General features: G+C 41.6%; 2 protein-coding genes across 2 annotated transcripts; both read right to left on the reverse strand.

Annotated features, from left to right (window-relative positions):
* Positions 1–7,211: 7,211 nt before the first annotated feature.
* Positions 7,212–16,968, reverse strand: LOC131926101 (putative sperm motility kinase W). The gene is made up of 2 exons (XM_059281404.1): positions 16,884–16,968; positions 7,212–8,383 (listed from the first exon to the last, which is right to left on the reverse strand). Exons 1-2 carry the CDS (start codon positions 16,966–16,968, stop codon positions 7,212–7,214), a joined length of 1,257 nt encoding a protein of 418 aa, XP_059137387.1.
* Positions 16,969–17,029: 61 nt separating this feature from the next.
* Positions 17,030–18,142, reverse strand: LOC131926102 (putative sperm motility kinase W). The gene has a single exon (XM_059281405.1). It carries the CDS (start codon positions 18,140–18,142, stop codon positions 17,030–17,032), a length of 1,113 nt encoding a protein of 370 aa, XP_059137388.1.
* Between the last annotated feature and the right edge of the window lie 356 nt (positions 18,143–18,498).

An 18,498-nucleotide genomic window follows, 5' to 3' on the forward strand; every position in this document is an offset into this window, starting at 1 on the left:
GATATGGCAGCAGATTTCTCCTCCACCTTGTCAGTTTACATAACACCCTCCCATACTATGAAGGGCAGTCCTCATGGAGGGAGGCTTTCAGGTCAGTTAGACCTCGATTCCTCCAATTCCTGTGTCTGAAGTACACGGTATCTTCACTAAAAGGGTCTGACCTTGAATCTGAGAGGCAACCAAGGACAGCAGCAATGGCCTGTCCTGATTTGAGAGTCTCTTAGACTCCCCTGTTCACCAACTCAACAAAAAGTTTCTCATTTCTGGCCCAGGTGTTTTTGTTAGGCTATGACTCTTGCAGGTAGCATTATCACCTCAAATGGTATAACTTCATTTATCTATCATACACAATTGCACACACATGTATTTTGTTTTGTTTTGTTTTGTTTTGTTTTTTGTTTTTCGAGACAGGGTTTCTCTGTGTAGCTTTGCGCCTTTCCTGGAACTCACTTGGTAGCCCAGGCTGGCTGGCCTTGAACTCACAGAGATCCGCCTGGCTCTGCCTCCCGAGTGCTGGGATTAAAGGCGTGCACCACCACCGCCCGGCGTTTTTTTTTCTTTTTTTAAATTTTATTTTATTTTACAATACAGTTCAGTTCTACATATCAGCCACGGATTCCCTTGTTCTCCCCCCTCCCGACCCCTTCCCCTTCCCCCCAGCCCACCCCCCATTCCAACCTCCTCCATGGCAAAGCCTCCCCCGAGGACTGAGATCAACCTGGTAGACTCAGTCCAGGCAGGTCCAGTCCCCTTCTCCCAGGTCGAGCCAAGCGACCCTGCATAAGCCCCAGGTTTCAAACAGCCAACTCATGCACTGAGCACAGGACCCGGTCCCACTGCCTGGATGCCTCCCAAACAGATCAAGCCAATCAACTGTCTCACCCATTCAGAGGGCCTGATCCAGTTGGGGGACCCTCAGCCATTGGTTCATAGTTCATGTGTTTCCATTCGTTTGGCTATTTGTCCCTGTGCTTTATCCAACCTTGGTCTCAACAATTCTCGCTCATATAAACCCTCCTCTTTCTCGCCAATTGGACTCCCGGAGCTCCACCCGGGGCCTAGCCGTGGATTTCTGCATCCAGATCCCTCAGTCATTGGATGGGGTTTCTAGCATGACAATTAGGGTGTTTGGCCATCTCATCACCAGAGTAGGTCAGTTCGGGCTGTCTCTCAACCATTGCCAGCAGTCTATTGTGGGGGTATCTTTGTGGATTTCTGTGGGCCTCTCTGGCACTTTGCTTCTTCCTATTCTCATGTGGTCTTCATTTACCATGGTCTCCTATTTCTTGTTCTCCCTCTCTGCTCTTGATCCAGCTAGGATCTCCCGCTCCCCCAAGCTCTCTTTCCCTCGACCCTCACCCTTCATTACCCCCACTCATGTCCAGGCTGTTCATGTAGATCTCATCCATTTCTCCATCATTGGGTGATCCCCGTGTCTTTCTTGGGGTCCTGTTTTCCAGGTAGCCACCCTGGTGATGTAAGTAGCAGTCCAGTCATCGTTGTTCCACATCTAGTATCCTCCTATGAGTGAGTACATACCATGTTTGTCTTTCTGAGTCTGGGTTACCTCACTCAGGATGATTTTTTCTAGATCCATCCATTTGCCTGCAAACCTCATGATGTCATTGTTTTTCTGCTGAGTAGTATTCCATCGTGTATATGTACCACATTTTATTTATCCATTCTTCAGTTGAAGGGCATCTAGGTTGTTTCCAGGTTCTGGCTATTACAAACAATGCTGATATGAACATAGCTGAGCAAGTGCTCTTGTGGTATGATTGAGCATTCCTTGAGTATATGCCCAAGAGTGGTATAGCTGGATCTTGGGGAAGATGGATTCCCAATTTTCTAAGAAAGCGCCATATTGATTTCCAAAGTGGTTGTATAAGCTTGCATTCCCACCAGCAGTGGAGGAGAGTTCCCCTAGCTCCACATCCTCTCCAGCATAAGGTGTCTTCAGTGTTTTGATCTTAGCCATTCTGACAGGTGTAAGGTGCTATCTCGGAATTGTTTTGATTTGCATTTCCCTGATGATTAGGGATGTTGAGCAATTCCTTAAATGTCTTTCAGCCATTTGAGTTTCCTCTGTTGAGAATTCTCTGTTTAGTTCTATAGCCCATTTCTTAATTGGACTGTTGGGCATTTTGATGTCTAATTTCTTGAGTTCCTTATATATTCTGGATATCAGTCCTCTGTCAGATGTGGGGTTGGTGAAGACCATTTCCCATTCTGTAGGCTGTCGCTTTGCCTTGTTGACCGTATCCTTTGCTCTACAAAAGCTTCTCAGTTTCAAGAGGTCCCATTGATTGATTGTTTCTCTCAGTATCTGTGCTACTGGTGTTATATTTAGGAAGTGATCTCCTATGCCAATGTGTTCAAGACTACTTCCTACTTTCTCTTCTAGCAGGTTCAGAGTAGCTGGATTTATGTTGAGGTCCTTGATCCACTTGGACTTAAATTTTGTGCACGGTGATAGATGTGGATCTATTTGCAGCCTGCTACATGTTGATATCCAGTTATGCCAGCACCATTTGTTGAAGATGCTTTCTTTTTTCCATTGTGCACTTTTGGCTTCTTTGTCAAAAATTATATGTTCATAGGTGTGCGGATTAATGTCAGGGTCTTCAATTCGATTCCATTGGTTCACATGTCGGTTTTTATGCCAGTACCAAGCTGTTTTTATTACTGTAGCTCTATAGTAGAGCTTGAAGTGAGGGATCGTGATGCCTCCAGAGGTTGTGTTATTGTACAGGATTCTTTTGGCTATCCTGGGATTTTTGTTTTTCCATATGAAGTTGAGTATTATTCTTTCCAGGTCTGTGAAGAATTGTGTTGGTATTTTGATGGGGATTGCATTGAATCTGTAGATTGCTTTTGGTAAAATTGCCATTTTTACTATGTTAGTCCTGCCTATCCATGAGCATGGGAGATCTTTCCATTTTCTCACATCTTCTTCAATTTCTTTTTTCAGGGACTTAAAGTTCTTGTCATATAGGTCCTTCACTTGCTTGGTTAGTGTTACCCCAAGGTATTTTATGTCATTTGTGGCTATTGTAAAGGGTGATGTATCTCTTGATTTCCTTCTCAGCCTCTTTGTCAATTGTATATAGGAGGGCTACTGATTTTTTTTTTTGAGTTGATCTTGTATCCTGCTATGTTGCTGAAGGTGTTTATAAGCTGTATCAGTTCCTTGGTTGAATCTTTGGTGTCACTCAAGTATACTATCATGTCATCTGCAAGTGATTTCTTCCTTTCCAATTTGTATCCCCTTAATCTCCTTATGTTGTCTTATTGCTCTGGCTAGAACTTCAAGTACTATATTTAATAAGTATGGGGAGAGCAGACAGCCTTGCCTCGTTCCTGATTTTAGTGGAATCGCTTTGAGTTTCTCTCCATTTAATTTGATGTTGGCTGTTGGCTTGCTGTAAATTGCCTTTATTATGTTTAGGTATGTTCCCTGTATTCCTGATTGCTCCAAGACCTTTATCATGAAGGGGTGTTGGATTTTGTCAAATGCCTTTTCTGCAACTAGTGAGATGATCATGTGGTTTTTTTTTCTTTGAGTTTGTTTATATGGTGTATTACATTGACGGACTTTCATATGTTGAACCACCCTTGCATCCCTGGGATGAAGCCTACTTGATCATGGTGGATAATTGTTTTGATGTGTTCTTGGAGTCTGTTTGCCAGTATTTTATTAAGTATTTTTGCACCAGTGTTCATGAGGGAGATCGGTCTGTAGTTCTCTTTCTTTGTTGTATCCTTGTTTGGTTTAGGAATCAAGGTAATTGTAGCCTCATAGAAGGAGTTTGGCAATGTTCCTTCTGTTTCTATTGTGTGGAACAATTTAGAGAGTATTGGTATTAACTCTTCTTTGAAGATCTGGTAGAATTCTGCGCTGAAACCATCTGGTCCTGGGCTTTTTTTTTTTTTTGCTTGGGAGACTTTTAATGACTGTTTCTGTTTCCTTAGGAGTTATTGGACTATTTAAATAGTTTATCTGGTCTTGATTTAACTTAGGTATGTGGTACCTATCCAGAAAATTATCCATTTCTTTTAGATTTTCCAGTTTTGTGGAGTAGAGGTTTTTGAAGTATGACTTGATGATTCTCTGGATTTCCTCAATGTCTGTTGTTATGTCCCCCTTTTTATTTCTGATGTTGTTGATTTGGATGCTCCCTCTCTGTCTTTTGGTTAGTTTGGATAAGGGCTTGTCTATCTTGTTGATTTTCTCAAAGAACCAACTCTTTGTTTCACTATTTTTTTGTATTGTTCTCTTTGTTTTTATTTTATTGATTTCAGCTCTCACTTTGATAATTTGCTGGCGTCTCTTCTTCCTGGGAGACTTTGCTTCTTCTTGTTCTAGAGCTTTCATGTGTGCTGTTAAGTCACTAGTGTGAGATTTCTCCAACTTCTTTATGTGGGCATTTAGTGCTATGAATTTCCCTCTTAGCACTGCTTTAATAGTGTCCCATAAGTTTGGGTATGTGGTGTCTTAATTTTCGTTGATCTCTAGGAAGTCTTTAATTTCTTTCTATTTCTTCCTTAACACATTGGTGATTCAGTTGAGCATTATTCAGTTTCCATGAGATTGTAGGTTTTCTGTAGTTTTTGTTGTTGTTGAAATGTAACTTTAAACCATGGTGGTCTGATAAAACATAGGAGGTTATTCCAATTGTTTTGTATCTGTTGAGATTTGCTTTGTGGCCAAGTATGTGGTCGATTTTAGTGAAGATTCCATGGGGTGCTGAGAAGAAGGTATATTCTTTTTTGTTGGGATGGAATGTTCTGTAGATATCGATTAAATCCATTTGAGTCATGACATCAGTTAAGTCCTTTATTTCTCTGTTAAGTTTCGATTTCGGAGATCTGTCCAGTGGTGAAAGTGGGGTGTTGAGGTCTCCCACTATTAATGTGTGGGGTTTTATATGTGGTTTAAGCTTTAGTAATGTTTCTTTTACATATGTGGGTGCCCTCGTGTTTGGGGCATTAATGTTCAGAATTAAAACTTCATCTTGGTGGATCTTTCCTGTGATGAGTATGTAATGCCCTTCTTGATCTCTTTTGATTGATTTTAGTTTGAAGTCTATTTTGCTGGATATCAGGATGGCTACACCTGCTTGTTTCTTAAGACCGTTTGATTGGAAAGTCTTTTGCCAGCCTTTTATTCTTAGGTAGTGTCTATCTTTGAATTTGAGATGTGTTTCTTGTATGCAGCAGAAAGATGGGTCCTGCTTTCGTATCCATTCTGTAAGCCTATGTCTTTTTATAGGTGAATTAAGTCCATTGATATTAAGGGATATTAATGACCAGTGATGGTTCATTCCTGTTATTTTTTGGTGGTAGTGTGCACATACATGTATTTTGTCAATGGACATTTAGCTTTAATGACCAACAATTTATCTCAGAGAGAATGTAGGCAGTCATGCAACTATAAGAAATGGTTAATTGAAATCTTTCCTTGATTGAAGCACTGTCTTGTAGGTGGGATAGCAGAGATGATGCTGGATGAGAGGTGGAGAAAGTAGGGTCCCATGGTTGATACCCATCTTAGGACATTGTCTTAGTATACTTTCTATTGCTGACAGACATCATGACAGAAATCAATGCGGGGAGGATAGCGTTTTGTCACTTACATGTTCTGATCACAGTCCATTATTTAAGGAAATCAGGTAAGGAATTCAAGCAGGAGCAAAGACAGAGAACATGGAGGGAAGCTGCTATTGCCTTCCTCTTCGTGGTTCACTCACATGAAGTTCTTATACGACTCAGGCCCAACTTCAAGGGAAGGAAGTGTGCACAGTGGGCTGGGATCCCATGTTAATCCTTAATCAAGAAAACGGGTCTCACAATCTGTCACCAACTGCAAAACCACAAGCTTAGGTTCAACTGCTCAACACATTAACCCTCTTTGTTAGTGAGCCATCTTTTCTGGGGAAATGGATGGATGAGGAAAAGATTATATTGAGTAAGAAATTCCAGATCCAGAAAGACTGATGTCATTAGTTCTTTATATCTTCTGTTCTTAGCTCCCAGTCATCAGATGTGAATATATAATAAGGAGGAATAGATATTGGAGGGCTTACTTAGCAGGACTTGACACTTATCCTTTTATTTGAAGCTTTACTGTCAGGAAGAGGCTACCAAGAAGGACTGATCCCTAGGTTTCTATTTGTTTTGTGACATTTGGCTCTTGGGGAGGGGCAGAGTTAGCAGAAACTGAACTCTAATTCTGTGTTGCAGGAAATCCCAAGTAGAACTAGACACAGCAAACACTGTATGAGGGTTTTGGTTACAGGGGAAGGGACAGGGAGTATGATCTACATCTAGATACCTGTGTGGGGTTTGGTTGAATGGAAAGATATGTAGCAGTAACTGACACCGCATTGTGAACGAGAGAGAGAGAGAGAGAGAGAGAGAGAGAGAGAGAGAGAGAGAGAGAGACTATTGCTATGGCAGTAGGGGAGGAAATACCTAGCAAGACCTGGTACACAGACATATATATATATTTGAGACTTTGTAGAGAATGTGGTACTGAACAGGTTCTAAACTTTAGTCATGTGGAAGGCTTGGACTTTATGGTTGTATAACTAGCAAAAATGACTCAAAGTTGTATGTACTCATGCATTCATATGTGTGTTTGTGTGTGTGTGGCTTTGACTGAAGGGGAGATATACCTGGCAGGTGCCCTCTGAGATAGTATATTTGTGATTTACTAAAGGAAATTTATTAAAATAACATAGTCAAGATACAACGGAGGAGAACATCTTGGTGGCCAAAGAACTAACTGGGACTCTTATGGACTACACTGTCCTCTCATTTCTTTGTAGCTTACACATGGATTCAGGGATCACAATGGAGTGGGCTTGGAGCAGAAAAACAGAGCTCTCAGTAACTGTGAAATTCTCTTCTTCATCAGCTTCCAGCCCCTGAGTGACATGGATCCAGTTGTTGTAGGTTCATCCTGGGGCTGATCATTGGACGTGTTGGGCCCCATGAATGATTCCTCTGTGGAGAAGCCTATGTTCAGACACCATGTGTGTGTTCAATCCGGGGCTGATTCACCTGAGGGGAGATCACCAGGCAGGCTCTCCACAAAATTGCTGTTGACTGCAATGTGTCCTGCAGCACTGTTGATGACATTAGCCATTGGGACATCTCTTTGTGGGACAGTTTCATCTGAACAGGGCTTTTTCTCCTGGCTTGAGTATCTATTGAGCATGGTGTATCTTGCGTCTCTTCCCATCTCCCATACTTGTTGGAAAGGCAGGTTCACTGACTCTTCTCTTCAAGGGGAGAAGGGGCCGAAGAACACCTACAGGGTTGCCATTTGAACAGGGATCCTGATTCTGCTGATGGCTGTCCCCACAGCTCAGTTTGTATTTGAGGATATTGAAGGTTGCCGTTAAGTTATTTAGTTGCTTGTGTTTTAGAGATGATACAATCTCCTCAGATGTATAGCCCATGGTGCACATGGTCTCCATGATCTTGGGAAGGATTTCCTTAGTTGCAAGTGCTGCATGTTCTTTGATGTTGCCCAGCCATTGTCTTTCCTGGAGCTGACATATTGTTATTCGGTGCTTGCTGGGGACCATGAGTAATTGTTCAATGAGGATGATGCAGGGTTTTGACAAGTGGTAGGGAATGGGATACTTTGTGGTGGTGATGACCCTGCACATACCATCAAAGGTGGTTTCTTCATATGGAAATTGTCCTGTGACCAGTACATATAGGAGGACTCCCAAGCTCCACATATCTATCGCCAATGCATCATAGGGTTTCCTTGCCAAAATCTCTGGAGCCAAATAGAGCAAGGAGCCACAGACTCCCTCCAACATCTGCCCCTCTGCCAGCTGTCTGGCCATACCAAAGTCACAAAGCTTGACATTGCCAGCTTCGTCAATAAGGATATTTTCCAATTTAATATCACGATGGGCAATTCGTTTATGGTGGAGAAAATGAACCCCTGAAACGACCTGTTGGAATATTGGTCTTACCTCATCCTCCTCTAGAAAATGCCTCTCCCCGAGGAACACAAACAGATCCTTTCCTGGAACATATTCCATGATCAGGTAAGTTATTGTACTTGTGTCAATAACATGAAAGAAATGAACTATGTTTCTGTGTTCCACAGACTGAAGTATCTCTACTTCAGTGTTGATGCGAGCCAGGGAATTCTTTTCCTTCTCCAGGACCTTGACAGCCACCTGTGTATGTGTAGGAAGGTGGCAGGCAAGCTTCACCTCCCCAAATCCACCAAAGCCTAGAGATGTCAAGATTCTGAAATCCTTTTCAAGGATGTTTTTTTCTGAGGGGCTGGCCATGATGTTCAACTCCATTTCAATCACTTTATCTTGTTGGCAATTGCTGGGACTTACAATACCTGAAACAGAAATAAATGCAATTTTAGAATGGATGTTTAGTGCTACGAATTCTGTCATGGAATGTGGGACATCCCAAACAATCTAATGATGCAGGTCAAGGACATAGAAACACTAGAAGAACACAACCTCAAAGCACTAGATGAGGAATCATAGCAAAGGTCAAAGATGGAATTGCTGATGTATATGTGCAAAGGAAAAGACTGAGATCAGAGATAGAAAGACTTGTTCATTTTTCAAGAATATATCCAAATGAAAAATCCTGGCCCAAACTGATCAAGAGATTGAAGATACAAACTTACAGGAGAAAAAAAGAGAGGTTATTTCCTAAAAACTACAGTCCAGAGGACCTTTCAAGTTTGTTTCAACTCCTAGACCCCAGGAAATTAGAAAATATGAAAGGAATTCGTAGACATGTATGACTATTAAAATAAGATAAAAGAAAAACACATAAGACTTGAGTCATAAGCAACAGGTGTGGCTGGTAAAAAAAAATGGCTTCAAGCCAAGTAGAGCCCAGGCTTCTTGGATTCCCTGAATCTATCTACACTTTGGAGAAGAACGAACACTGTGTTGGGAACTTGCTGGTCAACCTGACACAAACTAGAGTCATCAGAGAGGAAGGGACCTCAGTTGATGACATGTCTCCATGAAATCCAGCTGTCTGGCATTCTCTCAACTAGTGACCAATGGGGGAGGCACTTGCCCATTGTGAGTGGTGCTATCCTTGGGCTGTTGGTCCTGGGTTCTATAAAAAGCAGGCTGAGTAAGCCAGGGGTAGCAATCAGGTAAGCAGCACCCTTCCATGGCCTCTGCATCATCTCCTGCTTCCAGGAGCCTGCTCTGTTTGAGTTGCTGCCTTGACTTTGTTTGGAGATGAACAACCTTCTTGGAAGTATAAGCTGAATAAACCTTTTCTTTCCCAACTTTATTTTTCTGTGTTTTTTGTTTGTTTGTTTGTTGTTTTGTCATGATAGCTGTTTTTTTTTGCAGCAACAGAAACCCCAGTTAAGACAAACACCAATGTTACAGAAAAGACTCATGAAAAAGAAAGCTAAGGAATGTATTCAAACTGATCTCAGTGCTGATATTACCCTAAGCCCACAACCAAATAAGCTCAATGAATAAAGAAAGTACAAACAGCTTTCCTTGATGAATATAGATTGGAAAATCATTAATGAGAGTCTTTGATACTTTACATCCATCTCAGCAACACACTAAAGAGCCCCTCATTCACAATCAAAATGGCCTCACCCAGGCACATGAGAAGTAAAATTAGTAACAATCAAATGGGAAAACATCATAATGAGTAAGGAGACTGTGGAGAATTGTCCACACTCAGCACAGTGACTAGTGTTCTGTTGTGATATAAGGAAAAAGCTAAAACTAGATGTAGTTTTTTGTGAGACAAAGCAGGTCCACAAACAGAAATAGGATGTACTTTGTCTTCTTTGGCTCAGGAGAAAGGAGGAGGAGGCTGAGCTTTTGTAAAAGTCATAGTATCAGTCACAAAGCTGTGGTAGGGGTACTGAAATAATGCAGGGCAATATGATCAAGGTGAAGTACATGCATACATGGAAATGTTTTGTAGTACGAAATCTAGTAGGTCTTTTCACAAAAGTCCCGGAGCCAGATTTTGGGGTAAATGCCGAAAGATTAGAGAGACAAAGGAACAAGCCACTGCCAAGTCTTAGCTCTAAGACTCCTCAGCCTGAAAAGCTTTAGTTCCTGTCTCCTCATACCTTATATACTTTTCTCTTCCCAGCTATCACTTCCTTCCTAGTGCTGGAATTAAAGACATAGGTGCTTCCCAAGCAAAGGTATGAGATCCCAAGTGCTGGGATTAAAGGTGTGTCCCACTGTTTCCTGGTTCTGTTTCTCCCCTAGACTGATTCAATCTCATGTAGTTCAGGGTGGCTTTGCACTGACAGATATCCAGACAGATCTCTGCCTCCTGAGTGCAAAGAGTAAAGGTATGTGCCACCATGGCTTGGTCTCTATTTTTAGTCTAGTGGCTTTTTCTCTTCTCTCATCTTCAAGCAAATTTTATTAGGGTACACAATATATCATCAGATGGTATAAATGAATTGGGTATGTGTGACATATACTTAAATATGTTTAAAACAGGGAAAAAGAATTGAAATGGAAGTAAGAGACTTAGTTTTCAAAAATGAAATAGGATAACAATTAATGAAGAATGGGACAATACAGGCACAAATTAAACCTAAAACAAAAACCAACATTATAAATATAAATGTCAAATAGCAAACATAAATCTCAGGAAGCAAAACCAACAAAATGGGCAACATCCTCACTATATTGAGGTCCAATTGATTAGAGAACTCCAAATCTATCAGGACCATTGTTCCATTCTCCATGCTGTGTAGGCATTCAACAGTGACTCCAATGTACAATGATTAGGCCCAGCTGCAGGCAGTGCCCCTTATGGACTAGTATCTAGTATTCTTCATACTGCCTCTTTGTAATTTTACCATAATCAACCAGCCAATCATGACTTGTCATATTGTTTATTCTCAGCTTCTATACCATAACAGAGTCCCTGTTATTTTTTACCATGACTGTGATCAAGTCCCACTTAAGAATCAATTCTAGGGATAAAGGGATTATTTGCACTCACACTTTCAACAGACCTAGAAGCCAAATATCTGGTAACATCTTGTTCCTTATAGAGCTGGGTTGTTAGGTGTCTTGTGACATTGCATTAGGAGTTCTCTATCCACCAGTAACTTACTCCTAGAAAGCTTCACCTCCATGGCTTCCACTACTCTCCAAGCAGCACTAGCTACTGGACGCCAGGTGCTCAAAAGGCATGAGATAAGGTTAACAAAACCACTGTGGTAGTTTGCATGAGAATTGTCCCTACAGTCTGGGCATTTGACCATCAGGTTTTGGCCTATTTGGGGAACATAAGGTGGTATAGCCATGGAGTTCTCAATAACAACAGAGTAACTTATACAATGATTCAATTTCCCTCTTCCTCTTTCTCTCTGGAGTTTATTGGAATTACTTACAGGCTACAGTCCAGCTAATTCAACAATGGTTGACTTGAACTGAAAGTTGCTGAATCCAGGAGAGGCTTGGTCCACAAATCTGGATTTCTTGACTGGTCTTCAGTATATGCTGAATCCCAAAGAAGTAGGAACAAATTCCACTGAAGGATTGGGCTTGGTAACAAGGCAAGGGAGAAATGAGCAAAAGCCTCCTTCTTCCATGGCCTTATATAGTCTTCCTGCAGAAGGTGTGGCCAGAATTAAAGGTGTGTCTTCTTGCCTCAAGATCTGGATTAAAGGTGTGTGTCTTAACACCTAGAGATCATCCTTAAAGATAGGTGTTTCCCTGCTCTTGATGCAGAAGAAACAAAGCAAAAAATAGTCTCTCACAAGTGTGCCCTCCATTTCTGGATTGTAGTTCATTCCAGATGCAGTCAAGTTGACAACCAAAAATAGCCTTCACAGTGGCAGAAGTCCATCACTGGGATTGTCCTTGAGATTAAGGACAATAACTAGCCTAGGCTTCTCCATTAGCTCTCTCTGCTTCCTGATTTAATTTGAAGATTTTAGGCTTTCACCTTTGCACTCAGACCTTAAGGACATTGGAAAACTGCATAGTGACACACAGTATATTTTTGTGCCCAATAAGCTTTACATGCAAATATTCAATGTAATTAGTCATTGGTGTGTTTTCTTCTTTTATCTTTTGTTTTTGGAGAGAGGGTTTTTCTTTGTAACAGCTCTGGTTTTCCTGGAACTCCATTTGTAAACCAGGTTGGCATTGAGCTCCACAGAGATCTGCCTGCCTCTGCCTTGAGAATGTTGGGATTAAAGCCCAGATCCACCACCACTTGGTATTTTCTGGTTTTCTTTTTTTTTTTGACCATAAATACTGGACTGTGGTGATATTTTATCTGTGTCCCCCAATAAAGTTTATCTGAGGATCAGAGGAAAAAGCCAGCCACTATATTAGACAGAATTCAGGGAATGATAGCACATGCCTTTAATCCTATCACTAAGGAGTCAGGGATCAGTCTGGATCACTGTGAGTTCAAGGCTACACTGGGAACAGAGCCAGAAGTGGTGGCACATGCCTTAATTTCCAACACTATTGAACCATAAAGGTCTGAAGGTCTGTACAGACAGACAGAAGTGACAGAGCTGGGCATGAAGAGGAAGTGATGTATCTGGGCAGAGGGAGGAAATGAGTTAGCAGAAGAAAAAGGAATATAGGTGTGTGTGTATACAGGAAGTGGTCTCTTTGGAAGCAGAGGGTCGTTGAGGTGAGGTTGGCTTATGGCTTGTTGTTTTCCTCTGTTCTCTCAGTTTTAATCCCAATTTCTGGCTCTGTGTTTTGTATTAATAAGACCATTTATTAATTTGCCTACACTGGATCACCACTTGGACTCATCTCAGATATCCTGCTGTTGCCCAGACTCAGTCTGAACTTGTGGTCAGGCTGGGCTTTGGGTTGGTGGGTGGTGGGTTGTGGTGGAAAGTTCCTTGTTAATTCCTAGCTGCTACCCACTCTTTCCTTGATGTTGTCTCCCTCAAGGCTTGCCAGGCTCTACCTTTATGCTTGTAGTCTGCAGGAAGTGCCACTGTCCTACCCCACCCCCTGCTACCACCAGGTGGGTCTCCCAGCAGTTCAAGCAGTGCTGCCATAGCACATCAGCCCTAGTTAGGGTCTGGCAGGTGCATCTAGGTCCTGGGCTATTTAGGGTTGACAACTGGTTCTGCAAGACCTGCTCCTCCGTGTGCTCCAGCAGCTTGTAGATGGAGTAATTGTTGGGGTTGATGGATTCAAAGCACTGGATCTGGGCCCTGATGGCACCAGAGTTGATCAGCCTACTTAGAACTTTGTGGTGATATTTTATTTGTGCACTTCAATAAAGCTTGTCTGGGGATCAGAGCAAAAAGTGAGCCAATATGTTAAACAAAGATGTCAAGCAGTGGCAGTGGTAGTACCTGCCTTTAATCCTAGCATTCAGGAGGCAGAGAATCATCTGGATCTCGTGAGTGAGTTCAAGTCCACACTAGGAACAGAGCCATGTGTGGTGGCTCATGCCTTTAATCCCAGTGCTAGTTAACCAAAGAGGTCTGGAGGTCTGTACAGACAGACAGGAAGTGATAGAGCTGTGTGGAAAGAGGAAGTGATGTAGCTGGGAGGAGTGAGGAAGTAAGGTGGCAGAGCACAAAAAGACATATAGGCGTGTATATACAGGAAGTAGCTGTCTCTTTGCTGAGGATTTTCTAGCAGTCAGAATGTGGATGTCTCTTTTGTGCTTCTCAGATCTCTCAGTTTTGACCACAACATCTAGCTCAGGGATTGTTTTTTTATTAAAAAGATCATTTAGCAATTCGTTTTACAGAGCTCCCATCAGTCATGCAGGACTTCAGAACATTCCTTTAAGTGTTTCACATTCGTTTGAGTTTCTACCTTTGAAAATTTTGTTTAGGTGTACCCCCTTTTTAGATGGAGTTTTCGGGTTTTTTGATATCTAGTTATTGATTTCTTTATATATTGTGAAATATATATATATATATATCCCTCTGTTGGATGTGTAGTTAGTGAAAATGTATCCTTTTCTGTAGGCTGACACTTTGAAGAACAGTGTCCTTTGCTGTGCAGAAGCTTCTCAGTTTCATGAGGTCAATTTATTAATTGTTGATTTTAGTATGTGTACTAACAGTGTTCTGTTCAGAAAGTTTTCTGTGCCAATGAGTCCAAGGCTATTCTCCATTTTATCTTCATTAGGTTCTGTTTATCTTTTTCTATGGTGAGATCTTTTGTCTATTTCCAGTTGAGTTTTGTGCAGGGTGATCTATATGCATCTATTTGGATTTTTCTACATGTAGCCATCCAGTTTGACCAGTAGCATTAGTTAAAGATGTTGTCTAATTTCCAGTGTGTGTTTCTGGTTTCTCTCTCAAAAATCTGGTGTCCATATGTGTTGGCTTTATGTCTTGGTCTTCAATTTGATTACATGGATCAGCACATGTCTTTTGGGGTTCATGCCATTCTGTTTTTATGAGTATAACTCTTTAGTCCAACTAAAAATAAAAAAATAGTTATATCTCTTACAGTTATTTTATGACTCAGGATTTTTTTAGCAATCCTAGGTTTTTTGTTTTTCTATATGAAGCTGAAAATTGTCCTTTCAAGATCTGTGAAAAAATGCTGTGGACTTTTAGTGGGGGTTGTATTGAGTTTGTAAATTGGTTTTGGTAGGATGACTCTTATTATTATATTAATCCTACTGGTCCACGAGCATGGGAGATTTTCCATCTTCTGATATCTTCTTTTTCTTTTCCTCCGTCATACATGTCTTTCACTTTCTTTGTTAGTTTTACCCGGAGTTACTTGATATTATTTGAGGCTGTTGCGAATGGTATTGTTTCCCTGATTTTTTTCTCATTTGTCTTTTCAATTTTAAATAGGAGGGCTACTGAGTTTTGTAAGTTAATTTGTATGCAGCTTCTTTGTTGAATGTGTGTATCAGCTATAGGAGTTTCTGAGTGGAAACTTTATGACCACTTATGTATACTATGATATCATTGGCAAAGAAAGCTATCTTGACTTCTTCCTTTCCCGTTATGTCCCCTCGATCTCCTTCAGTTGTCTTCTTGCTCTAGCTAAGACGTCAAGTACTGTATTGAAGAGGGACAGAGAGAGTGGAAAACCTGTCTCATTACTGATTTTAGTAGAATTGCTATGAATTACTCTCCATTTAAGTTGATGTTGGTTTTCGACTTGCTGTAGCCTGTCTTTATTCTGTTTAGGCAAGCCCTTGCATCTCTAATCTCTTCAGGACTTTTATCATGAAGGGGTGTTAGATTTTTTCCAAGGCCTTTTCTGCATCTAATGAGTTGAATATGTGGTTATGTCTTTCAATGTTTGTATTGTGGATCATATTTATTGATTGATGTGTCTTGAATGATCTATACATTTGTGGGATGAAGCCAGTTTGATCACGGTGGATAATCTTTTTTTTTTTTTAATTTTGTTCGGGTTCCTTTGGATTCTTCTTCTTTTTTTAAACTTAGGTTGTTTTTTAATAAGAAAAATTTTTGTTCATTTTACACAACAATCAAAGACTCCCCTCTTCCCTCCCGCCATTCCCCACATATCAGAACATGACACTTCCCTTGTATGATTTTGGAGTCTATGATGGTCAGGCAGGGGTTTATATAGTAGGTATAAGGATCCTGCCCTCACTCCTGGGGGTCTTGAGTCTTAAGTCATTAGCGGGCGCTGGCGACAACGTAAGTGTTCACACAATCTGAACCTTAAAAAATTCCAGACATTAAACCTACCCTCTCTCTCTGTTCCCTGCTCTGCTCTGCTCCCATTCCCTCCACTATCTTCCTCTCTCACCAGGCCTGGTCCCCTTCCCTCCACCCCTTTTCCCTCCTAATAAAGCTCTAAAAACTGCCACTGGGTTCTCTTGTGACTGTGACCTTTCCATGAGGTAAACAGCACCGCAAACACTGCCATTTATTATCCTTTCTGTAGGTTGTAACAACTGATTGGTGTATATAAAGGGGCCTAAAGATGATGGAGAAGGGTTCTGTACCAGGACCTGACATGTAGACTTGTATGCATATGTTGGGCTTTTACTATCGGAGAGAGGTTACCTAGCAGGGACTGTGAACAGGGATTGTATGTATAGCAATCTCTTTTTAAACAGGCATGCTTAATGGGTCTTGTAGTCTAGATGTGTGTGTGTGTGTCTGTGTGTGTCTGTGTGTGTCAGTGTGTGTGTCAGTGTGTATATGTGTGTGTGTGTGTGTGTGTGTGTGTGTGTGTGTGTGTGTGTGTGAGTGTGTGAATCTAGAGAAAGAGAAAGAAAGGAGAGAGAAGAGAGGGGTTTGCTACGGCAGTAGGGGAGGCAATACCCGGCAAGAACTGGTACACAGACCTATATGCATATTTGGGGCTTTGTTTATAGAAAATGTGGTACTGGGCAGGTCCTGAACATTAGCAATGTGGAAGGCTTAGAATTTATGGTTGTATACCTAGCAGGCCATGATACCAAGTTGTATGTATTCATGCATTCATGTGAGTGTTTGTGTGTGTGTTGATTTGACTGAAGGGGAGATATACCTGGCAGGTGCCCTCTGAGATAGTATATTTGTGATTTACTAAAGGAAATTTATTAAAATAACATAGTCAAGATACAACGGAGGAGAACATCTTGGTGGCCAAAGAACTGGGTGTCTTATGGACTGCACAATCCTCCAGTTTCTTTGTAGCTTACACATGGATTCAGGGCTCACAATGGAGTGGGCTTGGAGCCAAAAAACAGTGCTCTCAGTGCATGGGAAATTGTCTTCTTCATCAGATTCCAGCCCCTGAGTGACAAGGATCCAGTTGTTGTAGGTTCATCTTGGCACTGGTCATTGGACCTGTTGGGCCCCATGAATGATTCCTCTGTGGAGAAGCCTATGTTCAGACACCATGTGTGTGTTCAATCTGGGGCTGATTCACCTGAGGGGAGATCACCAGGCAGGCTCTCCACAGAATTGCTGTTGATTGCAATGTGTCCTGCAGCACTGTTGATGACATTAGCCATTGGGACATCTCCTTGTGGGACAGTTTCATCTGAACAGGGCTTTTTCTCCTGGCTTGAGTATCTATTGAGCATGGTGTATCTTGCGTCTCTTCCCATCTCCCATACTTGTTGGAAAGGCAGGTTCACTGGCTCTTCTCTTCAAGGGGAAAAGGGGCTGAAGAGCACCTACAGGGTTGCCATTTAAGCAGGGATCCTGATTCTGCTGATGGCTGTCCCCACAGCTCAGTTTGTATTTGAGGATATTGAAGGTTGCCGTTAAGTTATTTAGTTGCTTGTGTTTTAGAGATGATACAATTTCCTCAGGGGTATAGCCCATGGTGCACATGGTCTCCATGACCTTGAGAAGGATTTCCTTAGTTGGAGGTGCTGCATGTTCTTTGATGTTGCCCAGCCATTGTCTTTCCTGGAGCTGACATATTGTTATTCTGTGCTGGTTGGGGACCTTGAGTAATTGTTCAATGAGGATGATGCAGGGTTTTGACAAGTGGTAAGGAATGGGATACTTTGTGGTGGTGATGACTCTGCACATACCATCAAAGGTGGTTTCTTCATATGGAAATTGTCCTGTGACCAGTACATATAGGAGGACTCCCAAGCTCCACATATCTACCGCCAATGCATCATAGGGTTTCCTTGCCAAAATCTCTGGAGCCAAATAGAGCAAGGAGCCACAGACTCCCTCCAACATCTGCCCCTCTGCCAGCTGTCTGGCCATACCAAAGTCACAAAGCTTGACATTGCCAGCTTCGTCCATAAGGATATTTTCCAATTTAATATCACGATGGGCAATTCGTTTATGGTGGAGAAAATGAACCCCTGAAACGACCTGTTGGAATATTGGTCTAACCTCATCCTCCTCTAGAAAATGCCTCTCCCCGAGGAACACAAACAGATCCTTTCCTGGAACATATTCCATGATCAGGTAAGTTATTGTACTTGTGTCAATAACATGAAAGAAATGAACTATGTTTCTGTGTTCCACAGATTGAAGTATCTCTACTTCAGTGTTGATGCGAGCCAGGGAATTCTTTTCCTTCTCCAGGACCTTGACAGCCACCTGTGTATGTGTAGGAAGGTGGCAGGCAAGCTTCACCTCCCCATATCCACCAAAGCCTAGAGATGTCAAGATTCTGAAATCCTTTTCAAGGATGTTTTCTTCTGAGGGGCTGGCCATGATGTTCAACTCCATTTCAATCACTTTATCTTGTTGGCAATTGCTGGGACTTACAATACCTGAAAAAAAATAAATGCAATTTCAGAATGGATGTTTAGTACTATGAATTCTGTCATGGAATGTGGGATATCCCAAACAATCTAATGATGCAGGTCAAGAACATAGAAACACTAGAAGAACACAACCTCAAAGCACTAGATGAGGAATCATAGCAAAGGTCAAAGATGGAATTGCTGATGTATATGTGCAAAGGAAAAGACTGAGATCAGAGATAGAAAGACTTGTTCATTTTTCAAGAATATATCCAAATGAAAAATCCTGGCCCAAACTGATCAAGAGATTGAAGATACAAACTT

Source organism: Peromyscus eremicus, chromosome 16_21, assembly GCF_949786415.1.
Source record: "Peromyscus eremicus chromosome 16_21, PerEre_H2_v1, whole genome shotgun sequence".
In the NCBI taxonomy this organism is placed as follows: domain Eukaryota; kingdom Metazoa; phylum Chordata; class Mammalia; order Rodentia; family Cricetidae; genus Peromyscus; species Peromyscus eremicus.